Source organism: Opisthocomus hoazin, chromosome Z (genome assembly GCF_030867145.1).
Source record: "Opisthocomus hoazin isolate bOpiHoa1 chromosome Z, bOpiHoa1.hap1, whole genome shotgun sequence".
Classification (NCBI taxonomy): Eukaryota; Metazoa; Chordata; class Aves; order Opisthocomiformes; family Opisthocomidae; genus Opisthocomus; species Opisthocomus hoazin.
Window position 1 is genome coordinate 78,376,338 of NC_134454.1, and position 27,823 is coordinate 78,404,160.

The 27,823-nt window shown below is 46.0% G+C and overlaps 1 protein-coding gene across 4 annotated transcripts in view; it reads left to right on the forward strand.

Moving 5' to 3' along the window:
* Positions 1-22,577, forward strand: part of PDZD2 (PDZ domain containing 2) — a 141,408-nt gene extending 118,831 nt beyond the window's left edge. For all 4 annotated transcript variants that reach the window (XM_075410906.1, XM_075410907.1, XM_075410909.1 and 1 more), the window contains 8 exons: positions 787-1,577; positions 2,816-2,960; positions 5,000-8,597; positions 9,259-9,376; positions 12,591-12,692; positions 14,793-15,063; positions 16,936-17,070; positions 18,350-22,577. In XM_075410906.1, coding sequence (XP_075267021.1) covers positions 787-1,577; positions 2,816-2,960; positions 5,000-8,597; positions 9,259-9,376; positions 12,591-12,692; positions 14,793-15,063; positions 16,936-17,070; positions 18,350-18,516 — 5,327 coding nt within the window. In that variant the 3' untranslated portion in view covers positions 18,517-22,577. The remainder of the gene's footprint in view (positions 1-786; positions 1,578-2,815; positions 2,961-4,999; positions 8,598-9,258; positions 9,377-12,590; positions 12,693-14,792; positions 15,064-16,935; positions 17,071-18,349) is intronic.
* The last annotated feature ends 5,246 nt before the right edge of the window (positions 22,578-27,823 follow it).

A 27,823-nucleotide genomic window follows, 5' to 3' on the forward strand; every position in this document is an offset into this window, starting at 1 on the left:
ACAAAATGTCACATACAGCCGTGTAAAAACAATCAAATGTTCAATTTGACATCAGATACTTTGCATATGTGTCTTTCTCCCCATAGTAATTGGCTGAAAGAATCTTTTATTTCCTTACTGACACGCATCTGGTCTGAAATTCAAAGGATATTACATTTGTTCTCCCTTTCCTATGCTTTGCAAGTAATGTCTTTGTCTACAGTTTATTTTTCTCTGGGAATTCATTATTTAATACTTAAAAGTATTTTTACATTTGAAAATACCCACAAAACAAAGCAAAACAAAAAAACTCCCTACAGAATAAAATGCAGTTCTTTCTAAGAAGGATGTAGAAAGGGTTCTTGGGTTTATTAGTCTTTAATTTGAATGTGATTGTCATGTGCTTGTGTCTTTGTTCAGGAAAGCATTTTTCACTCTCTGGAAGTTGATGCAGGCAGTCCTTAGCATAGATTTAAGCCAAATGTGAAAGAAATTCTGTAAAATACACATGTAAATTTGCATGCCTTTCTTCTTTGGATCATGGTCATAATTTAGAAATAAACTGAAAATAGAACCAGATGTGCCATGAACTGATTTTGGGAATTACCCATAAATTGTAGAGCTGTCTGCTATCCCTTTTGCTGTTTACTATAGTTAGAGGGAGGATATGGAAAATACTGCTTTTTGCTTTGTGAGGGGAGGTTAAGCTTGCCCTGCAAACAGAGCCCCATGTACTCTGCTGCAGTCAGATGCATGGTATTAAAAATCACCTATAAATGCAATTAAAGTATAACCTTTTTTTCCTAGCTGCTAGAGAAGCAGGAGTGGCAAAAGCAAATGGTCTGGTTTCTCCAACTAGTGGGAGATCATCTGGCCTTCACAACAAGCATGTGGACTCTGTCCGACCTGGCATCCTCAGTGACAGCCCCAAATCTGCCCGCAGCCCCTTTCATCGACAGAGGAGGGTTGTTTTCTACGATGGAGACGCTAGTGATGACGATGAAAGTTCCCATGTGCAAAGAAGCCAGAGGGCTAAGAGCCAGGAGGACGCTGGCATTGTCCTTAGGACCTCGTCTGTAGAAATCGATGATGAGAGCCAGGACAGCGAGTCACCTAGATACAGTGGCACGGAGACGTCTTCCCCTGTCTTCAGCAACTCTATGGAGTCTGCAGACAGCACACTGGAGCAAGCTGACTCTCCTTTCTTCCCCATCATAGCATTCGATTACTCCAGTGTGCCTGAAGTTCGTCTTGGCAGCCTGAGTTTGAAGGAGCTCCGGGAAGCACAACTTGAATCTAAGAGATCGCCAAAACTTGAGCACAGAGCAGTCACGAGAGTGAAAAGCATGATGAGCACTGAGTGCCGAAGCCTTCAGAGACAGAGGACAGAGGAGCATGGCTCTTACAACAAGCCTGTTGCAAGGGCACTCCCTCACAGCAAGAAGTGTGAAGCGCCCGACGGGGCTGGGCAGGGCCAGGGTGAAATAGTCACTCTGGTTCGCAATGAGCACGAGTCGTTTGGACTGGATTTGGAAATCCAGGCCATACCCCTAAAGGTTGTTGTCACAGGGCTGCGGCCAGGTGGACCAGCAGAAATGGTAATTTTTTGATGCGGGTTGCCTTGTGGTGATCCACTTTCGTTTTGGGGGGATTATTATTATTATTATTATTATTATTATTACTACTACTACTACTACTACTATTACTATTATTATTATTAAATGAGTGATCTGTTGAGAGTAAGTGCAAGGGAGATGTTTGCTTCTGCTAGTCAAAACATCTCATCCTGTATTGTTCTGAAGCTGCTGTTAAATGAAATGTTTCCTATTCAGAAGCGTACCCTGACTGATTCAAAACTAAGAACGTCAAGAGGCAGGTCTACTGAGATGAACTCTTCCCCACTCACAGTAACAGTTTTGAGGGAATACTGTTCTTTTGTGTGCTTTCTTTTTTACTAAGGGCAAAGACAAAACAAGTAAATCCTAGTGGTAAAAATGTTGATTACGCTCTATTGTTTTATATGCACATATTCCTGTGTTATGAAATCTGGTACCAGGAGGCCTTAGGTGCTGGCCAGGTTTGCCAAGTGCCATGGCAATACCCATAACACATTGCTCTTCTTCATCCCACACGTGGACATGCTAGTGTGGATACTTGCTTCACGCTGAATGTGGAATTGCTGGCCTAGATGCCGAAGTGCAGAAGGAGAAGGGAGGATGCTCTGGTGTGCAAAGCTGGATGTAGCATTTTAATCTAGTTAGTGGCCCTAGGGTAAGAGAGGACGTATTGTAACAGCTTGGATTGGACTGTGAGAGCCAGAGATTTGGGTTCTGTTCCTGCCTTTTTCTCTGACCTATAATGTGCAGTGTTTAGAAACATGCTTAGGCTTTTACCTTACGAGATCAGTCCCTGTCCAATTTAGTTATTTAAGAGAGTCCCGTTGGACCAGTGGGAGATCGTGACCAGGAATATACTTCATACATGAAATGCAAAAATGACAGACAGTGTTCTAGTCCTGAAGAAGCTAGTGCTGTTTGATCCCAGTTTGTTTAAATGAAGAGGGCTGTGTCCTCCGTCCTGATACTGATCTCAGAGAAACCAGCAGCTCTTTCAACCTTCCTGTTGGAGACTGATCATTAATTCCTCTCCTGGCAAAAGCACAGTCTGCCCTTTATTTACATGTTGGCAAAGTGACAGCAGTGGTACCTGTGCTCTGCCATGAGGGGAAACAGGGAATGTTGCTCATAAGCCGTTAATTGCTTCCTTGCAATTTTTGCCCCTGTGGCAGGGCTTCTGTTGTGTGTTTATAATTTCCTTGAATCTGTCATTGCATCAGGGATCAATGGGCAAGATGGCTGTAGGAGATGAGATTACCACCATCAACAGTATCCCAGTCGGTAAAATGACGTACGAGGAAATCTGCTTGCTTATGCAGTGTCTTCCCACATCTGTCACCCTGGAGATCCAGAAAGCAGCATCAGGTGAGAGACCAATTTTGCTTTTGTACCATTTATTCTGAGTACCAGTGAAGAAAATTCCCTTGGATCAGCTGGGTCTGATCTTCTGCTGCCCCGGCTTCCCACATCAATTCAGAGATAAAATGGGGTACATTGCGTCTGCATCGGTGATCTGGGCAAAGCACTCCATCACCAAACCAGGCTTCAGGGCTCTCCCTCGCACCATGATGAGGGGAGAAAAACTACTCCTGTGTGGAGTGTTCAGAGCTCCCGCTTGCAGCATGTCCCTCCTGCCAGTACTTGCAGAGGTCTGAGTGATTTCATGCAGACCTGGAGCTAACCCAGCAGTGACTCTGTTCTGACAACCCATTTTACTGCTGTGCCTGTTCAGTAAATATCTTGACCCTTTCTGAGCATGTCTGTCTCTTTTAAATCTGAAGGTTAAGTAGTGTTTTTATGAATGGACAATAAAAGGTTCTTTTCTTTTTTCTTTCCCTTTCATGTGTCAGATTTCTGAGGTGTGCAGAAAGATGAAACAGAAAATGCAAGAAAAATAGAATCTTATCAAAATGTTTGTTTGTGTGTTTCTCATAAGAAGTTTTTCAGTTTGAAGTATTTCATACCTTCTTAGTTTCTGTTCAGGGCTGATTTATACTGCTACAGCAATATATGCATCACTACAGACAGTAAAAATTACATGGTGTGCAAATGAGTCAAAAAGAAAAGCATACTTTTCAAATTCAGGAAGAACATAATATTTTGCTTCGTTCTAGCTTATGATCTTCTTCATGTACCTATTAATACCTGAGAGCCTTAAGTGCTTCCAGATGCTTCAGCTCCAGTTGTTCTTTAAGGAATTCCTGGCTTGGCAGAGTGCTATTCTTGTTTCCTTAGACTGCTGTTGCTTTTGCAAGCTAATAGCATTGGGGCAGGGGCACATCGGCACTCCTTTATCAGGCAGCTCTGCTGCTTTACCCTTCCCCTTGCCCTGCCCCACTGACAGAGAAGAGGGTCTCTGCAGTGTGGGATCCAGCATGCTGAAGCAGGGCAGTACTTCAAATCCTAACTTGCCTGCTTCAGATTTCTCTTCTGAGATGTCTTCGCCTTTGCGGACTCCAGGAGGAATCTGTACTTCTTAACATGGGTACCTAAGTTAAATGGTATGGATAGTACCACAGGTTTGTGCAAGGGTTGGAGAGATGTGATGGCACGTTTGGATGAACAGGAAAGGGTGCTGACTCTGTGAATATGCGCCACCACCCCCATGCACCCCTTCTCCATGCACTTGCTGGGCCTCATCTGGTAGTAACTGGCCTTTGGAAGGCAGCTTGAACAGGGATGCATGTCCAGAAGCGGTGTAGAATGGTGCAAGCAGATGCTTAGGGTTAAGTGCTGAAAATTGAAGAGCTGGAGAAATGGATGAACAGGAATGTGTCAGAGTGCAGAAGTGACAGGGAGCTCTGTATGTCGCCCAAGAGTGGGTTAAACACGTATTGGAAGCAAGGAAAGGTCTGTGCCAGAAATCCTGTAAAGCCCATATGCTTAATGCGTGTATAACATCACCCATGCGTGTCACATTAAACACCTGCAGAAGTGCCCAGAGCATCAGGGTCAAATTATTTATGCACAGCTCGTGACTGTGTTACCTGTTTGCCTCTGTTTGCTATGGCAGGGCTGTGGTACTCTCTGCAACCTACTGGAGGCATCTTTGGTCAGATAAGTAATGAGAAGTGGTGCTGCTCATCCTGACTTACTGCACACTGACACTTTGGTAGCTGGCTGCTTGACTGCTGGAATTTCAAAGATGAGAATTAAACAAATTGTGACTACTTGCCTTGGAAAGTGGATTGCTCCCTCCTGTGTGCTGCTCAAATACACAGGGTTATGATTAATTTGAGTTGTAAACATCATTACAGAAGAGGAGGAGTGCAGAGCAGAAGGAAAATACATAGTCTGAATACACGGGTGTCTATTTTTGTAACAAAATGTGGTGTTTTGTAGATCACTTCCTATATCTGACAGGATTTTGCTTCTTTTTGTTTGTTTGTTTTATCATCCTGCAGCTGTCTGCAGATTTACGAACCTCATCCTGTCTCCAGGAGTAGACAGTCAAAATCAGGCCGATGTCAATAGCGTCCTGGGAACTGAGGAGGAGCCGAGCGCTGGGAAGCGAGAAGGAGCAGGTTTGAGAAATGCTGGCTGCGCGGTGGAGAGAGCAGCGCTGCCACCTGATGCCACGAGCAAAGGCGTGCAAAGAGCTGCCATGAAAAGCAGCCGCGCCGAGGACTGCCCCGCCATCCCCGTCACGGATATCGACGACTTGCTCAGCCAAATGGGTGCTCCCGAGGGCAGGGCTTCGCGCACCCCGTCTCGAGCGGAGAGCCCCCTCCGAGACGAGTACACCACGATGTGCTGCTGTGGGACTGACGAAGGCTGTCCTGGTTCAGAGCCGCGGCCAGCCAAGGAGGAGCTGCTGGAGAAAACTGTGAATTGTGGAGCTAACGCACAAGGGGTTTTGGGGCTGTCTGTGTTGGACTCCATTAACACAGGCAAACTTTTTACTGTGAATAAAAACTCTTTAAATAACTATTCTAGGAATTTTAGCAGTTTAAATGAGGAGGAGCTGCCTGCAGCACACTCTCTGGAAGGTAAGAGAAGTGACCCGTTTCCAAAGTCTATGTATGGGGCTGCAGAGGATTCTCACTCGGACACAGAGTCTGTCACGGAAGCCTCTGATAGTGCTAATGAGGCGTTGCTTGGGCCCTACGCTGCTGCCAACGACCCTGCAGTCTGTACTGTAACAGAGTCGGATGAGGAGCAAATTGAGATTTGTTGCATGAACGATGAGCCACAAAAGCCCAGGCAGGAGCAGCATCTGACATCTGCAACAAGCTCGTCCTCTCTGTTCCCTCTGCATCCTTACGTCGGCGAAGTTTTGCAGACTGAAGGCTGTGCAATGTGTGGGTCACTGGAGACAAGCATCAACAAACTAGGTTTGGAAGATCGCAGTGGTCCCAATCCTTGCCCTTCACAGTGTTCAGATGTATTCTCTGCATCCTTGTGTTCTCCTTCCTCAGTTTTCCTGCCAGAAAAAGACAGCCTAAAGAATTCAGTCAGTATCCCTGAAGTTTACTCTTTCTGTAACAATGGTGCCTTAAGTACAGAAGAACAGACGGGTTTGGGGAACAGTAACCGACATACGAAATGCTGTGAATCCATTGAAGAGGAAGGGTACCTGCACTGCAAAAAGACAAGCTTTTGCTCTGCTAGAAATGTCAATGGCTTGGAGCACAACTTGCTTGAGAAAGAAGGATGTCATGATGAGCAGATACCCAAATCTGAAAGCGAAACGGTGGTTGATGACTGTAATCATGCTGTGAGTTATTGCTTAGTGAAGAAAGAAACCAACAGTTTGTCCAACTTGTCTAAACCAGACAGCAATCATGTGACTGCATCGTCATCAAGAGCAATATCACTCAGGTCTCCCTTTCCCACTAGATCTAAAGATCCAAAGGCTAATACAACTCATGACGTGCCAGGGAAAAATGAGAAAATTAACTCTGTGACTTCAGGAAGGACTTCAAACGGAAAAGTCCAAAGCTCAGGCACAAATCACTACAAAGGAGCTGCAGTACCGCACAGCCCGTCCTCGCAGAAAAAATCCTGTCAGGAGTCTAAGGGAATGGCACAAAAAAGTATAATGGACACTTTTTTAAATAACCAGAAGGGCAAAGCAGGACCAAAGCTGAAAGGGTTCACCATCAAAAGCAAAGCAAAGGCAAATTCGGATTCTTCTGGTGTTAATCCTACCAAAGTCAGTGGGGCTGATCAGAAAAGGATTTCTGTTTCTCCACAGCTGTCCCCTAAACTCCTGGGGAAGAAAACATCATTGTCCCATAATTCACCTGCAAACCCAGATCCTGGCAAGAGCATTTCAGCAGCCTCAAGGACTCTGAAGTCAGAGCTAGAAAATAAACCATCACTGGTCATTTCTGAAGATTCACTTCTGCCTCTACTGAATGGCACCATCAACCCAACAGCAAGCGGTGAAATGAGGTGTGGCTGTGGGGAGCTAACAGACCTACAGCAGGCATGGGGAAAGCCAAAAGAAAAGCGAGTGTCCATACAGCCTGTGGTGTGTCAGGGTAAGGGTGTTCAGGTGGATGATTTCAGAGCCGGAGATGGTCAGTCCAAAGTCACTTCATCTCCTCAGGGGATACCAAAAGTTGAATATGTGAAAGGGAGGACTGAGAACCCTGGAAGAGGCCTGAGTGCAATCAAGAGCATCTGCAGTGCAGATGACCTTAGACAATTAGATCTGCAAAACGCAGGACAACCTGCTGGAGGTTCTTCTTCGTTGAAGTCACCCTCAGTTCAGCAGGAGCAGCTGGAAGGGCAGGAGATCCAGCGCACTTTCATTGAGGTGAAGCTTTCCTCCTCTTCATCCTCTTCATCCTCCTCCTCTGCGTCTTCCTCACCAGCATCATTTTTGCAGCTGCCAGTGCTGGAGAAAATGGAAGAGGCAAATGCAGAAGTGCCTCGGCTGAATGAGCAGGTGGGGACCATGCAGTATTTCTCGAAAGCAGATACAGCTGGAGACAGAAATCTCTATGGCTTGTCAAAGCCTGTGACGAGAACGTACTCGATGCCAGCCCAGTTATCAGGTCACTTGAGGGAGGACTGCCACGTTGCAGAGTCTCATCCCGTGCAAGGAACGCAGGGCCACGCTGCAGAGGAGAAATACCCCCACGCAGCGACGGGGATGTTGAAGACAGTCCATCTCAACCAGCCGCGTGGCCAGAGCGGGAAGGAGCAGGCGTACGCCTCCAAAAGCACCCAGAGGGTCCATGACACATCCCCCTCAGCCAGTGACATGAGCTGCCCTGCTGCCGATAAGCTGAGGAGCGTCAGGAGGAATTACTACTACTACGAGCTGAACTGGCCGCATGAACCTACCTCAGCCTTCTCCGTCAAACAGAGGATCAAATCCTTTGAAAACCTGGCGAATTTTGACCGGCCCATTGTGAAGGCCATTGATATACGCTCGTCTGCGAGGTCACCCCTCGCCAGGAGGCCGTGTGGCGGGATGGCCACCGCAGCCAGCCCTGCCGAGACCCCGCGGGCCTTGCGGCGCAGCTTGAGCTCCTACGGCGGCAGCCCCAGCCCGGCCAACGCCACGGCCAGGTCTCCCACCAACACAGAGCCCACACGTGTGGCGGAGGGCGGCGAGGGGGAAGGAGAGCCCGAGAGGAGTGAGGAGGGCGGCGCTGGGGCGGCCGCCTGTCCCCCCTCGGCCTCGCAGGCACGCCGCAGCCGGGGCCTGGGGCGGCCGCTGCTGTCCCGCTCCAGGCTGCGGGAGCTGAGGGCCCTCAGCATGCCCGACCTGGACAAGCTGTGCGGAGAGGGCTTCTCGGGTCCTTCGCAGCCCGCCTGCTTCAAGACGGAGCTGGAAATCACACCCCGCAGAGCCCTCGGCACGCCTGCCCGGGGTGCCGCAGCCCCGCCAGCCCGCTGCGGCCCAGCTGAGGCGGGTGGGACGGGGACGGGTGCCAGCAGCCCTCGGGACAGCGGCTCGGGGACGCCAGGGTCCGCCTCGGATGACGACGTGCCCCATGGCAGCTTTCCGGCTGGGGAGCGCTCAGAAAACAGCTGGTCCATCAGGTTGGTGTCGGCTCTGCCATCGCCGTTTCGTTTTCATCCCCACAAGCCTCTCCCGAGGCGTTGCCCCAGGTCCACCCTCGAGCACATTTCAGCTTTGGCCCCAGCCCCGGTTCCCCTCACTATTCGGGGTGCCGTCCTTCATACTCTTGATCGCTCGGAGCCGCCATGCTGCTGTCTGGTGGCAGCCGCGCTTCAGTGCAGGGTGAAGCACTTTATCCTGGCAGGGCCGGGCTCTTTCACTGTGTCCTCTTCCGCTGGTTTTGGTCAGGCTTTGGCCACGTTACAGCACAGCAGCCGCTATGGAAGGGAGACTGCGCAGCGCTGGCTGCCAGCACAGCCTGTGGTAACAAACAAGCTGCGTGTCCTGCCGGAAGCAGCCTTCAGATGTAGCTGTCTCCTTGTTTTTGTTAACGTCTGTTGCTAGAACCATTGTGGAAGGAGGAGGGGAGCAGAGTGGGGACTGATTTCCAGAGTTACTCTTCTCTGCCGCTTCGCGTTCGACCAGCATACACCATTTCTAAAAGGTTTTCAAGGTTCCTGCTTGTTAATGAGCTGGCCCTTCATCGTTTACCCTAATGCAACATACATTGTGTACCTGGAAGGCATCTCTACATAATCTAGAAATACAAAGCTGTCATTTATATTTTTCTGTTCTTTTTAGCTTGGATCAGCTGCTTGTCTCAAGCCTGGACCAGCAAAAACTGCAATCTGTTTTGTCAGCAGTAGTACCAAAATGTGATGTTGCTGCTATGCTCCAAGAAGTCAAAGCACAAGTAAAGGTAAAAATCAGAAGATAAAACTAGATTATTGGTGGTATTTTTAACAGTCTTCTTAATGGAAGATAAAATATCTTCCAATTTCAGAGCTCTTCCCATAGTCCTGTGGTAAGTTACAGCTGATGGTAGTTTTATTAATTCTGGTTTTTGAATGCCTGCTGTAAACCTTCAGTAAATTCGAATGGCTTTTGTGTAAGAAAGGTATTGTTGTCCAGTGCAAAAGCAGTTTTGAGCCACAATAAATAGACCTATTTTAAGCGGAGAAGTATGCCTCCATTTGGGTCATTATTACAGCTGAGAAATACCTGGGTTTGTCAATAACTGCGCATCAGAATTTAACTTTCCACTAACCATCTGGGTCAGACTCACTTGCCTGACCGCGCAAGGGAAGTTCTGCTCCTTTCTGTGCCTGCAAGCACTCGCCTTTTGCTAGAAGCTGTGATCACAGAAATGGAATTTATTTTGTTTAATGCTGAACTGGTGGCTTGCAACACCAGAAAGCGACTGCTGGAGGGTTTGCAAGAGACTCCTGTGACCTTTTTATTCTCTTCTGTGGAAACTGGGTATTGCATTAAGATAACCTGCTTCATTATCAAGGTGTTAAAGAAGGTCTCCAAAGTGAAATGACTGCCAGGACCTTACTCCCTGTTTGCAGTGTTTGTGTTTGTGGTTTTGGGATACATCCACATCCTTTTAAAATCAAAATAGAAGTTGATAAAATAATGACAGCACTGGAGGGGAAACTGCCATCTGCTCTCCATAACTGCTGGCTGAGCTGCGTTTAGAGCATTCTTGAGTCTTACTTACAAAGGTTGCTATTTCAAATGTAGAACAGGCTGAAGGGAACCTCCCCAAAACACTCAGCTTTACCTCCTTCCAGGCACAGTGCAGCTAAAGCTTGCAAGTCCCAAGAGTTTGGTGAGACAAGAGAGTTCGGTAGGTTTACTGATAAAATTGGGATTGGATTGTACTTCTGGCCGAAGGTAATTAAGTGTTTTTTAAAGTATTTTGCAGAGATTATTTATTTATGCCACTTTTCAAAGCCTGAGAACTCAAATATTTATAAAGCTGAATGTTTTTTGGAATGCAGTCCTTGTCTGCATAGTTTCTTATCCATATTTAAGTCCAGTGTGGCACGTACACTGGAAAATGTTATGCTAGTCAAATGGATTTAAATGTGCAATAGGACAGTTCTTCATAGTTACACAATTGCTGAAAAATGAGATAGACTGCCTTATTCAGACTGAGAGCTTCCCCGGGAAGAGTTTGTCATCATCTTTTGCTCTGAACAGTGCTGAATTTATTGCTAGCATTTAATAAGTGCTACTAATATAAAAAAATATGTATATATGAGCAATTTATTGTTTAAATCTCTATGGCTGATGATCTTTGGCTACCAGACTAAAGCGAGGTGGTCATTGGAGGCCTTGTGTGTCCACTGTGTGGCCACGTAAAGCAGTAAGCATGCATAGCCAGGTCTTGGTGCCCCAGAGTATGCGTGCTGGCTGAGGACAGTGCTGAGAGCTGGGGAAGGAGGAAATGCACGACCTTGGCAGTGGGAAGCCAGGGTTCAGACGGTGTGGTTCTTGCACAGCCCTCTAACATCTGAACTCCTGATATGTTTTTATGTTTCTTCCCAGTGTAATCAAATCAATTTGTGGTAGCAAGGGTTGGAAAGGACCTGAACTCTTAAACAAAAAGGCTTGCTGTAGTACTGAACAAAGATACGAATGTTTCCATTACCCTCACTGTACTTTGAAAGGGGCTAGCCTTTCTATAACTGGTTTTATTATTTCTAGCCTAACATAAAGCTATTCTCATGTGAGTAAAGGTGAGAAGGGTCTTAACGTCTACAGAAGACTGTGGACCAAGATGTTTAGCCTCGACTGCTCCTCACTCCTCGAGAGCTGATGGATCAGTGATGTGGAGCAGGGTGGCATTGGTTTCTGACATTGGCTCTGTGCGTTGCAGGGATGCCTGTAATGCAGAAAATCTTCCAGGGCCACTGTCTGGCAAAAAAGCACACAGAGAGGCCACACACTTGACTGTTGTTTCACCAGAAAATGATAATAATCTGTGGTTCCCTGTGCCCTTTGAAGCAAAATAAAAAGGCAAACGTTGAGTTAAAATGTTGAGTTTAGTGAACTAAATATGTCATTTAATGCTAAATAGATTAAGAGGTTGGTTTCTAATGATGTGCCATTAATTTTAGTGTTGGCAGTTTCTGGAAATGACTGATGTTGGATGGGATCCCAGGGAAAAGCTGAGATGTGCTTTCTACTCCCCGCTTCTGATGCTCTGCCACACAGACAGTTACTATCACCTTGCTCAACCAGATGCCTGCTTATAGTCCCCCTTACACCACAAAATGTGGTCTCTGTAACAGCACCTGGTTTTGTCCTAATAACTGTTCAGAACACAGCACCAGACTTGCTGGACGGGACTGCTTCTCCCTCATGGCAAATTCTGTATTTTGGCAGCAGGCCGTCACTTCGAGGAAATCAGCTTTACACCTTTTTCTGGTCTGGAGCCAAGTTCAGCCCTGGTGCAGACCTGCACCAGTCAGTTTCCTATGCTAGATGCTCCCATTTCCGCAGCACCACAGCTTAGTCCCATTTGGATCACTAATGGGCTCCTTACTTTGGTCTCCCAAGTGACACAGTTTTCCTGCTATCCCATCTAACCTTCCCAGGCTTCAGTTTGTAATCACTGCCCCTTGTGAGATTGTCCATCACTGCTGAGAAGAGGCTGATACAACTGGTCTGCATTACATCTTTGTAACTGCCTTTCAAGAGGAAGGAGAAATGGACTAATACAAGTGTTAGTAATTCACTGGAAAGTACAGTGCTTGGTCCAGAGAGGTGTATGGGAACTATTGAGTTTTGACTGCAAAATGTCGAGCAATGTAAAGTTGATTACAGCCTGTGAAAATTAGGCTGCCCAAGAAGGTTTAATACCCTTCCACTATCCTAATTTTGACTTTGCTTTCTAGCCTTGAACTGACTGAAGAAACCTTTGCTGTCACCTGAGTTCTCCGATATGTCTACTACTCATCTGTAGCATTAACAGAAATGTATTTAATGTCTCAGTTTCAATTCAGTAGTTGCTTTTTTCACCTGCCATAATCTGAGGGTACTGGCAATTCATCATTTGTGCAGGTCTTGATCTTTGGTTTTGTTTTTCTTCTCCTTCCCCTCCACCTCCATTTTTCTGCTAGAGCAAAGAAGACACATACTTTGTAGTCTTGCACAAAGAAGAAGGAGCTGGCCTGGGATTTAGTGTTGCTGGAGGAATAGATCTGGAACAGAAATCAGTCACAGTAAGTGATGGCTGCAAGTCATTTTTGCAAAGCTCACTTTAAAGCAGGCTGGTGATTAGATCAAGTGCTCATTTATGAAGACTCACTGCAAGTCATTCACAGTCATAAAACAGAGGCGGCTGCATACCATCTGCTACTGAAATCACAGAGTGTCTGGGAAGCATAATTTTTATTATTGGAGATGGATGCCAGTTATGTTCCCAGTCTTTAAAATTCTGTTACTAGGATCAGCTAGATCTAAATCCTATGCATGTAAATAAAATTATTTATGCACAATTTTCATTCCCAGCTCTTGAAAGTGAACTCTGTGCAGCAGAGTTTTTGAAGGGTTTTGCAAATGCTGAGAATGACTGTTTCAGACCTCAGCAAACATTCTGGATTTCACGTCACGTATTTGTTTTGGTGTTATTAAGACCTATGGATGGTCAGTAATGGGGGTTGTTGTTTTGTTTGTTGTTGGGTTTTTTTAAAGTCTTACACAGCATTCTGAACCAAGGATACTGTGTGCCGTCAAGTGATTTTGGTGTGTAAAAAGTGGTACCAACTTATATACTGTTAAAAAACACATCGGTGAGACAGAAAAATCCAAGACAACCGGTGTCCTGCGTGACAGCATCTTTACACAAGATATGCATTTAATTTCTGCCCTGAAAGAGGGGTATTTATTAAATGCAGAGATTAGAAGGATATGTCCTTGGTCTTTGGGGCCTGCAGCAGCCCTTCTGGCAAACCCGCTAAGGTTTTTGCTCTTAGGCAAGACCAATGTAAGTAAATGTGTTTTACATTAAGCAGTCATTGAGTAGAACATGGTCACAGTCTAGGGAACAGACACCGCTTCTTTCGCTACAAAGGTTGTGTTCCCTGTCTCTGGTTCAAACACTCGCAGTGTCAGTTGGGAGCAGAGGGAAGGCTCAACAGTGTCCCGCCCCAGAGGGCTCCTCACCTAGAGGCTGGGACACTACCTAAAAATATGACCTTGAGCTCTGTCAGGCCGAGTAGCTGATGAAGTCTTTCTCCTGAATGCAATTAGCCATGAGACCAAAAGAGCATCAGCTCCTGCTCTTTCCAGATCCTCTTTGTCCGGTATGTGTAAAGCATGTTTCTCAGGTAGGGAACATTTTAATGTCCTTGACCTGCTAGGATTCTGGGTCTCAGCTGGATTTAGGGTTGGCACTGGGTGCTGAGCTGCTTACATGGGCTGTTCTGCCCACACTTGGGTGCAGAAATAGAAATGCCTGGTACTGAGGAGCTGAGCATATGTGGGAAGGCAGCAGATGTTTTGGTCATCACCCCTGTATTCCACTTACGTCTTGCGTTTGGGTGTGTACCTCTATCACTGAGGCTGTTATTCCAGCTTTGAATGTCTCCTCATACTGGCTGGAAATTTATCTCCTTGGATCTGTAGGGTTGTGGCAGGTGCCCATCTCAGCATAGCCCAGCAATGAGAGGGAGCAGGAGCCAAAAGGCTTCTGATTCCTTGCCGTTGGTCTGCTTTTAGGATAAATTCCTAGAGAAAATGCCATGCAGAACTGTGTCCACAGATTTGCTGCTTTGAACTTTTGCCCAGCAGGCCTAGAACTGTGTGCATGGGAAACCATATTCTGGCTGCTAAAATTACAATGCCTGACAGGCAAGCCCTTGAATTCTGGGTCTTGAGTCTTAGTCAGTTCCTTTTTGTAAACGGCACACATCTAAGTCTCAGCTGAACTTGCTGAAGTTCACTCCAAGTTTAATCTACTCTGAATTAAGTATTCTTTTCTCTAGAAAATATGCGTTTCAAGCCACTAAATCGTCCCTTTGCAACTATTTGCATGGTATTTGATCATAGCTGGTTTTGATTGTCTATTACTGCATAGAAATGACCATGCAATAATAGCATCTTTTCCTCTACTTTCCCCCCATCCCGAACTGCACTGCTTGTCCAGTCACTTAAGCCTTAGTATTTGGGGGTGTTTGTTGGAGGAGGTGTTGTGTGCTTCATATCCACACAGTGGGCGCTAGTTGCAAACTTTGGTAGGGACTCCATCTTCATCTTGGCCTGTAGAGCACTAAGTGTGGTCATAAGGTTAAAGCATCCTTAAGTTAAAATCTTTCTTGTAGGTCCACAGAGTGTTTTCAAAGGGAATGGCATCTCAAGAAGGGACTATTCATCAAGGAGATCTTGTTCTGTCAATCAATGGCAAGTCTCTTGCGAGCTCAGTCCATGGGGATGTCCTGAACGCTCTTCATCAGGCAAGACTATACAAATACGCAGTCATTGTCATCCAGAAGGAAAAAGACAAAGCAAACAATTCCTCCAGACTTGAGATATCAGCTACTGGCAGAAAATGTGTGGGGTCTGGAAAGGATGTTTCCATGGAAATAGGAACAGGTATGATCGTTGTCCAAGAACAATTGGAAGGATTCCGCTGCAGAGCAGACTGAAGGGAAAAATGTCCGTGTGTTTTAGATTAAAAGCGTCTGTGCCTCATGTGATTGAAGGGAGCAAATTAAATTACCTTTAAATTTTGTTTGTTTTCTTTGGAGCCTACACGCAGTTGTTTTGGTTTTTGTTTTTAAATATCATAAGTAGGCAAAAACTTAGAAGTATATTTAGGGCCTAATCCAATTTCTACTAAAGTTAGTGATTCCACATATTCTTCCAATCCAGGATAAACTCCTTTTAAGTAATAATAGTAGTCAGTGCAAGAAAGCAAACAAGCAAAATAGAAAAAAAAAAAAAATCTCAAAGAACACCCCAAGTCTTGCAGTTTGTAATGCATAGGGACTGAAGTTGCTCTGTGTTAACAGCAGATTTCATACCAGGATAATAATTTCAGTCTAAGGATAAATGGTTTAAGTGGAAACGTATCAGTGGAATGGTAAGTTCCTGTTTGGGAACAAGACAGCATTTCAGCGTGAAGGCTGCACTTGGGGTGTTTCAGACAGATCTCTCAAAATTTTTTGTCAAATGAAGACACAAAACCCTTTAGCACCTGCCTGTATACCTCTGCTTCAGGAGCAGGGGATGACCTGCTTCGGTCCTGTGCTGTAGTGTCCCTGGGAGGGAGCGGGGCAGTGGTTACAGCTTACTGCTGAGAGATTTGGTGATGTGGCTTCCGTGCCTTCCAGGGCAATACCAGGCACTCAGCTCCAACCACCCCAAAACCAGGACGTGGAACTGCCCCTCACCCATTTTTAACCCATTGCCTGTAATCATTACTGAGTGTTTTTTTTTTCTGTAGCAATTCTTATTGTTTTATGCTTTCACTGAGTTTTATCACGCAGCTTTGTAATACGGCTTAAAAGAAACAGGAAGCACTCTGTAAATGAATGGTTCAGCCATTCTGGAATTTCTCCCATGGATAATAGTACATGTAATTACTTCAGAATCCCTTCCTACCCGGATCAACTCCCTGCGTCCTGCAAGTTGACAAATGCAGAACATCTGCTGGGTGCAGGCACTAGGGGGCAACATCATCTCATAAGCAATAGCATTGCGTTATTAAGAATGTGTTTCCATCAGAAAGGCAAAGCACAGCTTCAGATGTTTTAGATAACATTTAAAGTTGTGTGAGATAACGGTAGGAGTAATTTCTGATAATGCAAACTGTGTATTGTTTACATTCACACAGGGCAAAGAGGGTCCTGTTTTCCAGAATTGTAGATTTATTTCCTCTTGAGCAAAATCTTATTTTGTGTCAGTGCAATAATTGCATTCTAAAAATATCTGTTATGTGGGAGGCAGGATGTACCTACAGGTAATTATGGTTATTTCCGTAGATATGATACCAGAAACAATTATTCATACCAGTGAGTGACTTTTCCTTAAGAGGTGGAACATGTTTGTTTAGTGTACATTTCATTCATTATTGTTATTTAAAACGATTTGGGTCATTGAATAAGCATGTGGGAACAAATGAAAGAAAAAGGGATGCTCTCCACTCACTACTTTTGTAATTTTTCAGTTATCTTGTTGATGTTTAGAGTCTTAGAGCTGTTTGCTAGGCTTTCATTTTGCAAAAAAAAAATGCCTTGGCAGGTTTTTATTAAACATGCAAACAGGAAAATTTTGTACTGCTGCTTCTTCACAGCTTCAATAATAGACATTCACTTATGAGAAACTGGGTTACAACATGTTCTAGTCTGAGTATGAACTGAGCTCTCAATTGCTTTGTCACTGCAGCAAAAAGAAAACCAACCAAACACAACTTGCAGTTTACTGTTAACTGCATAACAAGATGCTATGTATATTCTGTCGCAGATCCAAACCTGGATATGAATGATGTCATCTGCGTTGAATTATTGAAAACCTCTGCTGGATTGGGATTCAGTCTTGATGGTGGAAAAGCTTCCATTGCTGGAGACAGGCCCTTGCTTGTAAAAAGAATATTTAAAGGTACTACGCACATGCAGTGAATATTATCCGAGTTTTCCTTTTGTGCATTGTATGGATATTTTAGTTCTTGGACTCTTTTTTTTTTTTTTTTGCTAAATATGATGCAATTCCTTCCTGGGCTAGTCCACTGTTCTGCACAACTAAATTACAGCAGTGATATCTTATATAACAGTTTAAGAAGTCCGTGCCTTACCTGACTCTCTTCTCCAAGAGAAGCACAGTGCAAATAATCAATGTAGTTCCAAAGCATCATCCTGCATTATACCCAATCATTAACTGTATCTCTTTTTTTTGTACTTGTTTTTTTTTTTTTTGCTAGATACCAGTATTAGCTTTCACAGAGAATGTGATGTTCATATTCAGAAACTGCCACTCCTGGATGCTTTGTTTGTCAGCAGGTAGTTAAACTTATATGAACCATGTATAGAAAGGAAACCAGTCCCATAAGTATGCTGTAATTTTAATATGTCTTAGTCTCGGATTCAGTTTAGTGAAAAATATAGCACTTTCTAAAGGAAGCTGAAACTCTCAATGAAGTTGCGGGTGCGCAGGGTTTTTACAGGATTCCTTTTCAGTGGTTTGTTCTCTCATCAAGGAAGAAAATCAAACTGATATTCCCTGATTTGCTCATCAGTTTCTCTTTGTGTGTTTGTTTTCCCCTCTTTAGAAAGTGAATCTGAGGGGAAAGGGCATGTTTAATTTCTCAGCTCATTAATTTATATCCTTATATACAGTCCTTTTCCCTTTCCCTTCCCGTGATGGCTGATGTTAGTGAAATTATCATTACAGAAAACATACTTTCATCAGCAGTGAAGGGTGTGCCCCTCCCTAGGATCTGTTTGTGTGTCTGGTGTGTTTGTCCTAAGTTTGCTACCGGTGTTTGGTTTATCCAGCCCTGTTATCTGGGTTTTACAATCTCTACTGCATTATCTGCTTATTACCATGTTAAAATTCTGTTTCAGAAAGTAAATCCATGCCACATACAACCAGGTTTTCTTACTGCTTCAGAGATAATGTATAGTGTATTTTGTGCACTCATGCTGCTTCCTTCAAAAATAGACTTTTTTTCTGAGAACAAGGATTTATCTTGGTTAAAATAACGTTTTCTGTGAGATGCAGCATGGGGTAGATTGCTAGAGCTGAGCTCAACGTCAGGGACTTGTACTGAAATTGCCACTGTTGGAAAAATGGTTTATTTGCTGTTCATCACAGTGGAAAGCAAATTTTTGTGGGTTTACTTGTTTTCTTACACTGATTTTTTTTCCCCTTTTCCTCCTAGGTGGTGCTGCGGAGCAATCTGGAAACATAGAAACTGGAGATGAAATTCTTGCTGTGAGCGGAAAATCGTTACTTGGCCTCATGCATTACGATGCCTGGAACATTATTAAATCTGTGCCAGAGGGCCCTGTTCAGTTACTAATCAGAAAACACAGAACTTCAGTGTGATGGAAGCACTACATCTAATCACACTTGCTATGACAAAACATTTAAAACTGGCTAGAAGCATTCTTTGGTTCTAAAGCCACACAGAAGTGTCTTAATGCTCTGTAGAGAGGTGCTAAGAGCCTTGAAGAACCACTGAGCAAGCGTGTGATGAGCATCATAAAATCTCACCTAATTATTGGGGATAAAGGAAGCCAAATGTTAGAGACATTTTTGTATTATGTGGCAGTTTTAATGGACCTTCAAGACCTCTCCTGGGTTTGGTTTAAAGTATTTTGACTGAGATAAATAACACTGTGCCTGTCCCTGTTATTTTTATTATCTGCAGAGTGTTGGGAGTACAACTTGTTGGTTGCCATCCTGTTGACAAGGGTGGGTATTTAGACTGTATATCACCTAGCTGTAATATGACAGTGATAGATCACTATATCGTGACACATCACTGTATCACTTAGCTGTAATAAGACTCCAGGACACTTACTAAGGGTCTGGTCCTTTTTTGTTGTAATAAGAGAATGTCTGGAACAATCTCACTGTATTCTTCTAAGTGCAGTTTTGCTAAAAATGCATGACAAAAGAGTATAATTTTGCACAACCTTTATGCCTAAAACATGAGCGTTTTATTGCAAAGCTGAAAAATCCTCTTAAAACTGATGAACTAACCCAGCATCCAGCACAACTGAATCTGCTCTTAGATGCAGCTTGTGTCTGAAAGCACTTGGCATTAATGCATTAGAAATCTGTGAGCAAGAAAATCATGTCCACATAATAGGTGATTGTCCACCAAGGTGTAGACTCGGTTGTTGTGATTAAGATGGGAGCTATAAAAATGGGGGTCTGAATTTTCAAATTTAGGCTTTTAATGTTAGGTACCTTTAAAATACATATATTTTTTAAAGAGGGATCATTTCAGGTGCTGAGCACTTGCAGATCCCACAGACTTCAGCGATTGCTAAGTACTTCTGAAAGCTGCGCTGCTTTTATTTAGCTACAGGAGGCTTAAGGCTGCCTAACTTGAAACACTCAAGCTGGAAAAAGGTGGCCTAAGGATGGGGATTAAAACAGATTAAATCTGAACTGGCCATACTTGTGGTGGCATTTAATCGCTCTTTTTTGTTTTCTCCTGTCCGCTATTTATTTTTGCTTGTGTGAGAGTGGATGAGGATGTGTGTGGAAGATACAAGTGCACCCAGCTGCATCAGGAGAGGGCTGATGCTGAGGGTTCTGGATGGTGAAACTAAAACCTGTTTGTGTAGATGGGAGAAACCTTGGTGTTGGATACAGAAGAACTGAACGGGTTGCAGTGCTGCAGGCGCTTCGTTTTGATTTTCTCACCTCTAGTCACAGTAGAGGTATCAGTAGTGATCCATGCTGCTGCTGAGTGCTATTTATAGTCTGCTGTGTTGGGAAGAGAGTGTATAGGTGCAAGAGACTAGGCTCTGTTATTTCTCTTCCTACATCTGGGATAGCTAAACAGCATAAAAGAGATACAGGAGGAAACAGGCCAGTGCCCTTATCAGCTGAGAACAAGTTGTTTGTACCAGAGTGCTCAGGTTGTTTGTCAAGTTGGGCTCGAGAGCGCTCACAGCCAGCATGCCCAGCATGAAGAGCTCTCACCCTGGAGCTGGTCCAGATCTGATGCGCTGCCGACGTTCGTAGTGAGCCAAGACACTGCGTAGCTGTTACAAAAAGGTCTGGGCTTGTTGCTTGGCCTCACCCCAAGATCATACTGTAGTTCAGCTTATTTACATTTGCTCAACAGTGCTTGGAGCAATTGCTTCCAGGTTAGTGGAGCATTCGCTTTTGTTCATTTCTGTGACAGCTTCATCAGACTGCAACTAGTGATGTGCAGAGGAAAATTCAGTTCTGCGAGGCAGCCCGAGACCAGGCGAGCAGAAAAGCTGTGCAATGTTTGCCTTAAAATGAATGGATTTCATTCTTTTTCAGTGACGTTTTAGCATGTGAATCCAAGGAGAGATGCAGCTTTTGGTTACAGGAAAGGCAATACTGTATGTAGTCCTACAGCTGCTTTGCCTGCAGGATTTCTGTTGAAACTGGTTCAGGTTCAGTGGAGTTGGGTGCCCCTGTGATCCCAAAGCTTGGACGCTCTGTCAGGACTGGTGCTCGCCCTTGGCCACCTCCGTGGTGGGAGAGGCTTCTGGAGGATGCAGCACTTGGGGTCAGAGGACCACACGAGGGTGCAGGCCTGTGCTGGGATAAAAGAGGTTAGCCCTGCATATTTGCTGAAGAACAGCAAGAAGACATTTGGCAGTGACGATTAGACGGTGAGGCCTTGTTCAGGAGTGACCAAAATCTGACTGTAATAGCGTGTATAATAGATACATAAAATGCATGTGGAATTTAATGCAGCGTAGTGAATACATACCTGTATACGTATAATACGTACAAGTGCAGTACTGACTTTTTGCTACTTTAATGTGGTAAATCACAACTGTGTTTTAGGAAATGGCATTTTTTTTCAGTCCACAGTTTAAAATTTTAGAGGTTTCAATACAGGGGGGTGTATGTCTCCCTCACTCCTAAACCAGTGTGAGCTCAAAGGTGAAGTCTTCATTTTGTAAATTAAACTTTATTAGAGGTGTCTTAAGATGATATGTGGTGAATATTTTCAGACACTTGCAGGTACTGTTCAATGTGAGTGATTTAGAAGGCTTTCATTTTTCAGTAATCGAATACTGTTCAGTATTTTATTTTATGTGCACGTAAATATGTGTTGGCTGAATAACAGCAAAGAAATGGGGATTTTTCTGTGTGATTAAGTAGTGGCTATAATTTAAAAGATAGGTTTAATGTTTTAATTCTGATAGTTACTATGGGTAGAATGATATACTTCTCTACTAACATTACAGCAAGAAAAAGAATAGTATTTAACCCTGATAGTTTCTGTTCCTGAAAATACTTTTTTTTTTTTTTGTGAAAGAACAAGAAACATCTTTAGTGATGCTACCGCTTGTTGGTATGATTACAGTAGCATTTCCTGATGTCTCTGTTGGCGTGGTGTCCCTCATAAATGCCCAGGATTTATGCAATATGAATCTGCTTTATTACAAACAGGATGGGTAGACCAAACAGATGTAGTGAACCTTTTGTTACGCACCTGCCAAAGTACGTGAGAGCCTGGTTGCACAAAAATGCCGGAGGGCGTTGCATCAGCTTGTCGGTATTCAGCAGGTTCGTGAGCATTTTTGGCCTTGCGGTTTCCATATCAGTCCCCACGGTGATTCTTTGCCATACTGGAGGGTTGGCCAAGCTCTAGGAGAGCGGTGACTCTCCAGAGACTTGCAGCTGCATCCTGGAATACCAAAACATCAGGATGAAGTCATGGACTTGGTGTGCCACTCTTCACAAGGGGCCTGAAAGCACTCCAGATTAGGTGGACCTGCTCCTGGATGGAGAGGGCCTGGCAGAGGGCTTTGCTGCTTCCAGGCCTGGGGCAGCTCAGGGTGCACGTCCTGAACATGAGAGTGGGCTACGGTGCGGTTCTGCCATTGCGTATTCTGCAGCCTTTTGTACCTGGAAGCTCTTTCCAGCTTCTGAGAGGACTGCATCTGTATTAAAAACTGTGGGATTAGGCCTAAATTAGGAAGGGAGAAACATCTGATCCTTTTCTTGCTAAAAAAATAAATAATACGAGGGCATATAAGTATTAAGAGACTGTTGAGTGATTCGTATTTTCTAGTGAACCTCACTTAAACCCTAGTTCATGTTCTGCAGTGGTTCTTGTCAAAATCTGAAGGAACTGTTCCCAGGTGGGAATGTTTACCTGCTTCTACATTTAGGGTATGTAAATGTATACGTGGAAATATTGATGAGAAGTAGACTAGATCATGTGAGAAATTGGGATCCCACTCTAGGTAGGTTTTGTGTGTTAGGCTGATACACTTATTGTATGATATTGTATATTTACACTTTTATTTATATAAATAAAACTTCTTTTAATGAAAATGGTTTAATATGCCTTGTATATTATAAAAAAGTGAGTGCAATAATATGAAATAGATTGTACATTTTTCAATTTGCTGTCCCTGTTATGTAAATCTGTATTGCCATAAACTGTTTTGTTTGGGATTTTTAGTGATTTTGAAAATAAATGGTATCCTTAGTACTCCTCTAGATACTTATTTCTGTTAGGCCAAAGTCTGACTAGTCCGCAGCAGGAACTGGACAAGGTTGTCCTGGAGAGCACAGTCAAGGACTAAATGTTAACGCCGTCCAGATGTGCATCTAAGCTGGAAGTGAAATCCTGCCCTCCCAAGAACCGTCATGCAGTGTGAAGAGGAGTAAAGCATTCGAGAAGTGTTAGAAGGCGGTTTGTAGGACCAGCTTCGGTATCTTGGAAGCTGCGCTTTGTTTTTTCCTGCCCCCGCGCAAGGAAAATGCGAAGGGCAAAGGTGAAATGTGGAGTTTTCAACAAGAGCAGCATGTCGCCTATCAACTGTGCCTCCTGCCCAGCCCCTGGGCTCTAAGGGGAGGGGTTGTGTGTGTAGGGTGTGTGCGTAACCAACTAGTCCTAGTCTGGTATTGGTACTTGTCTTCCACCTGCCCTGGGGATAAACTCCCCTTCAAAGCCCTGGTGAGCCGGTGGAATGGGCTGGGCTGAAGGCAACCTCTCTGTGGATGGAGCGGAGCCGTGGTGGGGCTCGTAGTGGGAGGTGGAGGCCATAACCTTCAAACTGGGAAAGCTTGCATCGCGTGGTCTACCTCTTCGTGGACACAGCCAGCTTCACCGTCGTGGCCGGGCAGCTCTAGGCAAGCCTGCCTCCCAGAAGGGTGCGGCAGCCCAGAAAGCTCTCCTCTCAGCTCCTCCAGCTTGGGGGATGCTGCCTGGACACGTCAGCTAGTCCCTGTCGGGTACATTGAGGTGGAGGATGGACCTTGTGAGTTAGGCAGTCATATCCACGTTGCAAGCCCGTGTGCCTTGCTCCGTGTCCGAGTGCTGGGTTGGGTGCTCGCAGCAGCAGTCGCCCACAGCGCAGTCCCTCCTCTTCCTCGGTGCCCACACGGCACTGTCCTGTCTCCCTCCTGCCGTGCCTGGCAAACCACAGCATTTCCTCAGGTGCGTGGTGCTGCCCGAAAGTGCCAGGTGGGCTTCTCTGCGAGGAGAGGAAGGTGTTTGCTTCCCCATGCTGGTGGCGCGGAGGGCATTTCCGTCATCCACGGGCTTATGCTCCAAAAGCCACCATGTTTGCTTTCGTTTTCCTTCTCTGGGTGCCGCGCCATGAGGGTGCGTGTGAGCCAGAGTCACGTGAGGAGGGAGAAGCCCCGGCTCTTCTGCTGAATCACGATGTGGGAAAGGCTGGCGCATCGGGTTCCCAGCCTGGGGCGGAAAAGGAGGAGCTTTGTGGTATGCCGGTGCCCAGTGTGCACTGGGACCCATTTCCCGACATCCCTCCTTTGCCAGCAGCCATGCTGAGGGATGCTACAGAGCCTGTGGTGTTGCGCAGGTGGCATTGTGCAAGGTGCAAAACTCTTAGCATAGGAAGGGGATGGAGAGGGAGGTGTGGGCTGGTGCGTGCAGCCCCCTCGAGCTCGCTCCGGCACGTGTGTCCCTGGCTGGAGCCTGTCTTCTCCCCCAGGCCTGTATGGGAAAATGGAAAATGACATTTGTGGCCATGAAGATCTCCGCTGCTTTCTCCTCTCCACTATTGTCTGAGTGCTGGACCAGCCCAGGCTCTCTCCCCTCTTTCAGTGGCTCCCCTGTGTCCATCCCCGTCTGTCCTGCTTTTTCCTACACATGGCATATGCTGGGGTCAGCAGGGCTGAAGCCTCAGTGCAGCCTGGCTTTGGTAAGATCAGTCTTGAACACCTTACATTAAAATCTTAATTGCTTAGTGGCTAACTAAAGAGGAATACAAAAGAGAGAAGACACAATAGACTTAATCTGTAAATGGATTATCACATGCGACTTCATTTATCCACTAAGACATGCGAAGTCATAAAAAATTACATTTAAACTCTACCTAAATCAGCTGCGTTCAGGGATCAGGCTTTTCCTGAAGGCCTTGGGGCATGGGTAAATGGGGAACTTGACACAAAAGACAAGAGAGGTTAGCACTTTCAGGCACGGCTTTTTTTATTCCTGTATCACTAACATACAGAGCTTAGATCTAAATGAGGTAAGCAGAGACACCTACTTCATTGTTTGCAATGAGGTTTATCATTCCACCTGAAAAGTTCTGGTTTATTTCTCATTTTTTACATCTTTCCCACTCTCTTCTTCCCTGTTAGCATCACTCAATGCAGCCTATGTCCAAATAGGGTCTGTGTGTCTCCAATGGGGCTGTTCATGGCTCCAAAACCCGATCTTTATTTCTGGGAATGTGCCATGAAGGCTGATGGTCACTGTCCCTGTCCCCCACGCAGGGATGGTGTAAAGGACAGTCCCCTAGGGAGGTTCCCCATGGCCCTCCCTGGAGCCGGTGGCCGGGCTGGAGCTGGCTGTGTGATGGCTGGGTGCGATGCCTGTGCACACAGGGAAGAGACGCTGCAGGGCAGCTTGTAGCTGCGGTGGAAAGGGGAAGCAGAACTTCCCCAGGCCATGGCCCTGAGCTGCACTTCTCGGTGCCAAGGGCCACGGAGGCTTGGCCCCAGAGCCAGTCATCGCTGCGGGGGCATGTCCACTCTGCTGCCTCTGCACTGCCAGCCCTTTGCCCTCCCCTTGCCCAGGGACGGGAGGTTCAAAGCTTTGGTCCAGCAGTTTGGTGCTTTTTTAAAAATTATTTTCCTTTTTTAATTTTCCTTCCTATGCAATATTGGGTCATACAAGTGTTCTCGCAGCACCTCCACCCTGTGTCCAGAGCCCCTGTATCAATAGATGCCTGGGGAGCAAGTGGTGCTGCTGATCCCCACTGCTTCTGGTGAAGGAGATGATTGGGTCATTTGTCCCCATCAAGGAGTACAGCTGAACCAGATTGTTGTCACCAGCCCTTGGCAAAAGCCCATTTTGGACTCTGCCTTCATGCAAAAAGCCAGCCATGACTTGCTCTTTCCAGGTAGTCATGTTCCTGTAAGCAATTGACTCAGCTAAAAGACTTCACAAACTAATGATGATTGCAATAAACTATAAAGCTTTTTACCTTTTAAAAGTAAAAAAAATCCCTCTCATTAAATGATCATGGCAAAGAACATTTGATGCAAATAAACATCCTTCCCAAAAACAAGGAGGTGCCCTTCCACCCCACAGTGTGTAAAGCTGTGACTAGGAGGATGTTTTCCAGCAGTCAGGGTATTTTCTGAAGTTAGCCAATTCTAAACCCAGAACATTTTGCCTTGCCACTGATAGTCCCAAAGGCACTGGCTGCACCTTGCCATGCAGCTGAACCAGTCTGATACCATTGCTCTGAGCAAGCAGCCACCCAAAGCTGTAGTTGCTTGGATTTTTCCCTACTTGGCAAAGTGATTTCCTTGACATACTGCTGACCCCGTGGCAGCGCTGGGGAAGGCCCAGCTGCTGTCGTCAAAAATTACCTCCCTAATTCCTGATCATGGGCAGGAGGGACGTGAACGTGGCCTCGTGCCTTTGTCACGGCTCAGTCACGTCCCTTTTGGAAGCACCAAGGGGAAGGTGTGAGCAGAAGTCTGCCCTTAATCGCTGCCACGCAGCAAGTGGCAAAGGTGGCTGCAGCCCCGGCTCACACCCCCGAGCTGAGGGAGGAGGTGCAAACGTGGTACCTTGACCTGGGCAGAGCGTGCTAACGCAGGCAAAACCCCAAAGGCACAAAAGCCCAGTGATGGGCACCATCCCAGGGCCGTCCTCGGCTCTGAGCCCCCCAGGCGGGCGCTGCAGCAGTGTCACAGTGGTAGCACAGGGGTGCCGGTGTCCTGGCAGCAGCTCCAAGGCCTCTTCTCTGGCCTGATTCAGTGCTTCTGAAGGTAACTGGATTCTTTCGAATGCAGCTGGGTTGTCCCCTGCGGGAAGGTGCCTTGGCCCTTCAAGCCATGGCAGCAGCATGGAGGACCACAAGCAGCCGAGCAGAGAGGTGCTCCCACCGTCCTTTCCTGCAGAGGAGGGAATGATGCCAAAGCCCCCATAAGATGAAAGGGCTGAAAGAGTTTTATCTGAGGACACTGCCATTTCACGAGATGTCTCCTGTTGCTAAAGGAGTGACACCTGCCTCCATGCTTTCGGAGGGCTTGTGGACTTGGTGAGATTTGCATTGCAAAGAGACCGTGCATGAGGAGGGAGGGCAGCCTTGGCGTGGCCGGTTTCTTACGCCATCATCCAGGCAATATAGTGACGCACTTGGACAAAGACCCTTGTTTACAGATGTGACAGCTTTTGAGACTGTTGCTCACCGACAGTCCCGCCATCAGTCAGTCACCTGCTTCATGGAAAACCCCGCCAGACTGAAAGACAACACATCGTATCCCCAGCCCTTCCTGTCCAGCCTTCTTGCACCTCTGCGGATGCACGTCACACACTGTCTCGTGTCGACAGGAGGAAAAATGATAAAATTAGTCCCTTCCAGCAGCATGTGCTAAAAATAGCGAGCAGCATACGAGACATTGTTTTTGTGATGACTTTTAAAAAAACATCCCGCGGGGGAGCAGGGAGGAGGGAGGTGTTGTCTGTTGTCTGGCAATTTGTTTAGGAAATACCGCTTGTGCATCCAGTCTCAGGTGCGAGACCGTGAGCTGGCCGAGGGCACGCGGCTGGTTTTCGCCTGGGCGAGCACAGCGTGAACGCGACCCGGGGCTGCACTTGTTGCTCTGGCAGGTGCCCATGGGCCGTGGTTAAAGGAGAACGCCACAGGGCGGCGACTCCAGCAGTTCACTTTTGGCAGGTGGGTTTGGTTTGGGTTTTTTTGATATCAGGTGCTTGCAGGCGAGTCAGGCACCTTCAGAGAGCGATGCCGTGCCCTAGTGATGGGATTTTTTTTTTTTTTGCTGCCTTTAAGGGAGGAGCAGGTCACAAGCATCGAGCTCTGGCGATGACCTGGCTGGAGAGGGGCAAGGCTCCGGCGGGCGGCGGGTGGGGGTATCTGGGTGTTTTCACAAGGCTGATGAGTCTTGCGAGTGTAATTTGCTGGTGGAGCTGTGCAAAAATGTGCTGTGCAGCACCTGTGGTAGCACTTGGCTCCAGGCTGATGGGCCTTCTCAGGACCGCTTTGCTGATGCACCCTGAAATAAAGTTCTTCTAAGCCTCTGCTGGTGACTAACTGGGAAAGGCCAGGGAACTGCTTCCCTTTTTGTTTCTTTCCATTTACTGGAAACAGAGCCTTTGGCCAGGAAGCTCTTAGTCCTCCTCGCACAGGGGAACAGGTACCCCAGGCGTGCTGCTCCCTGCCTG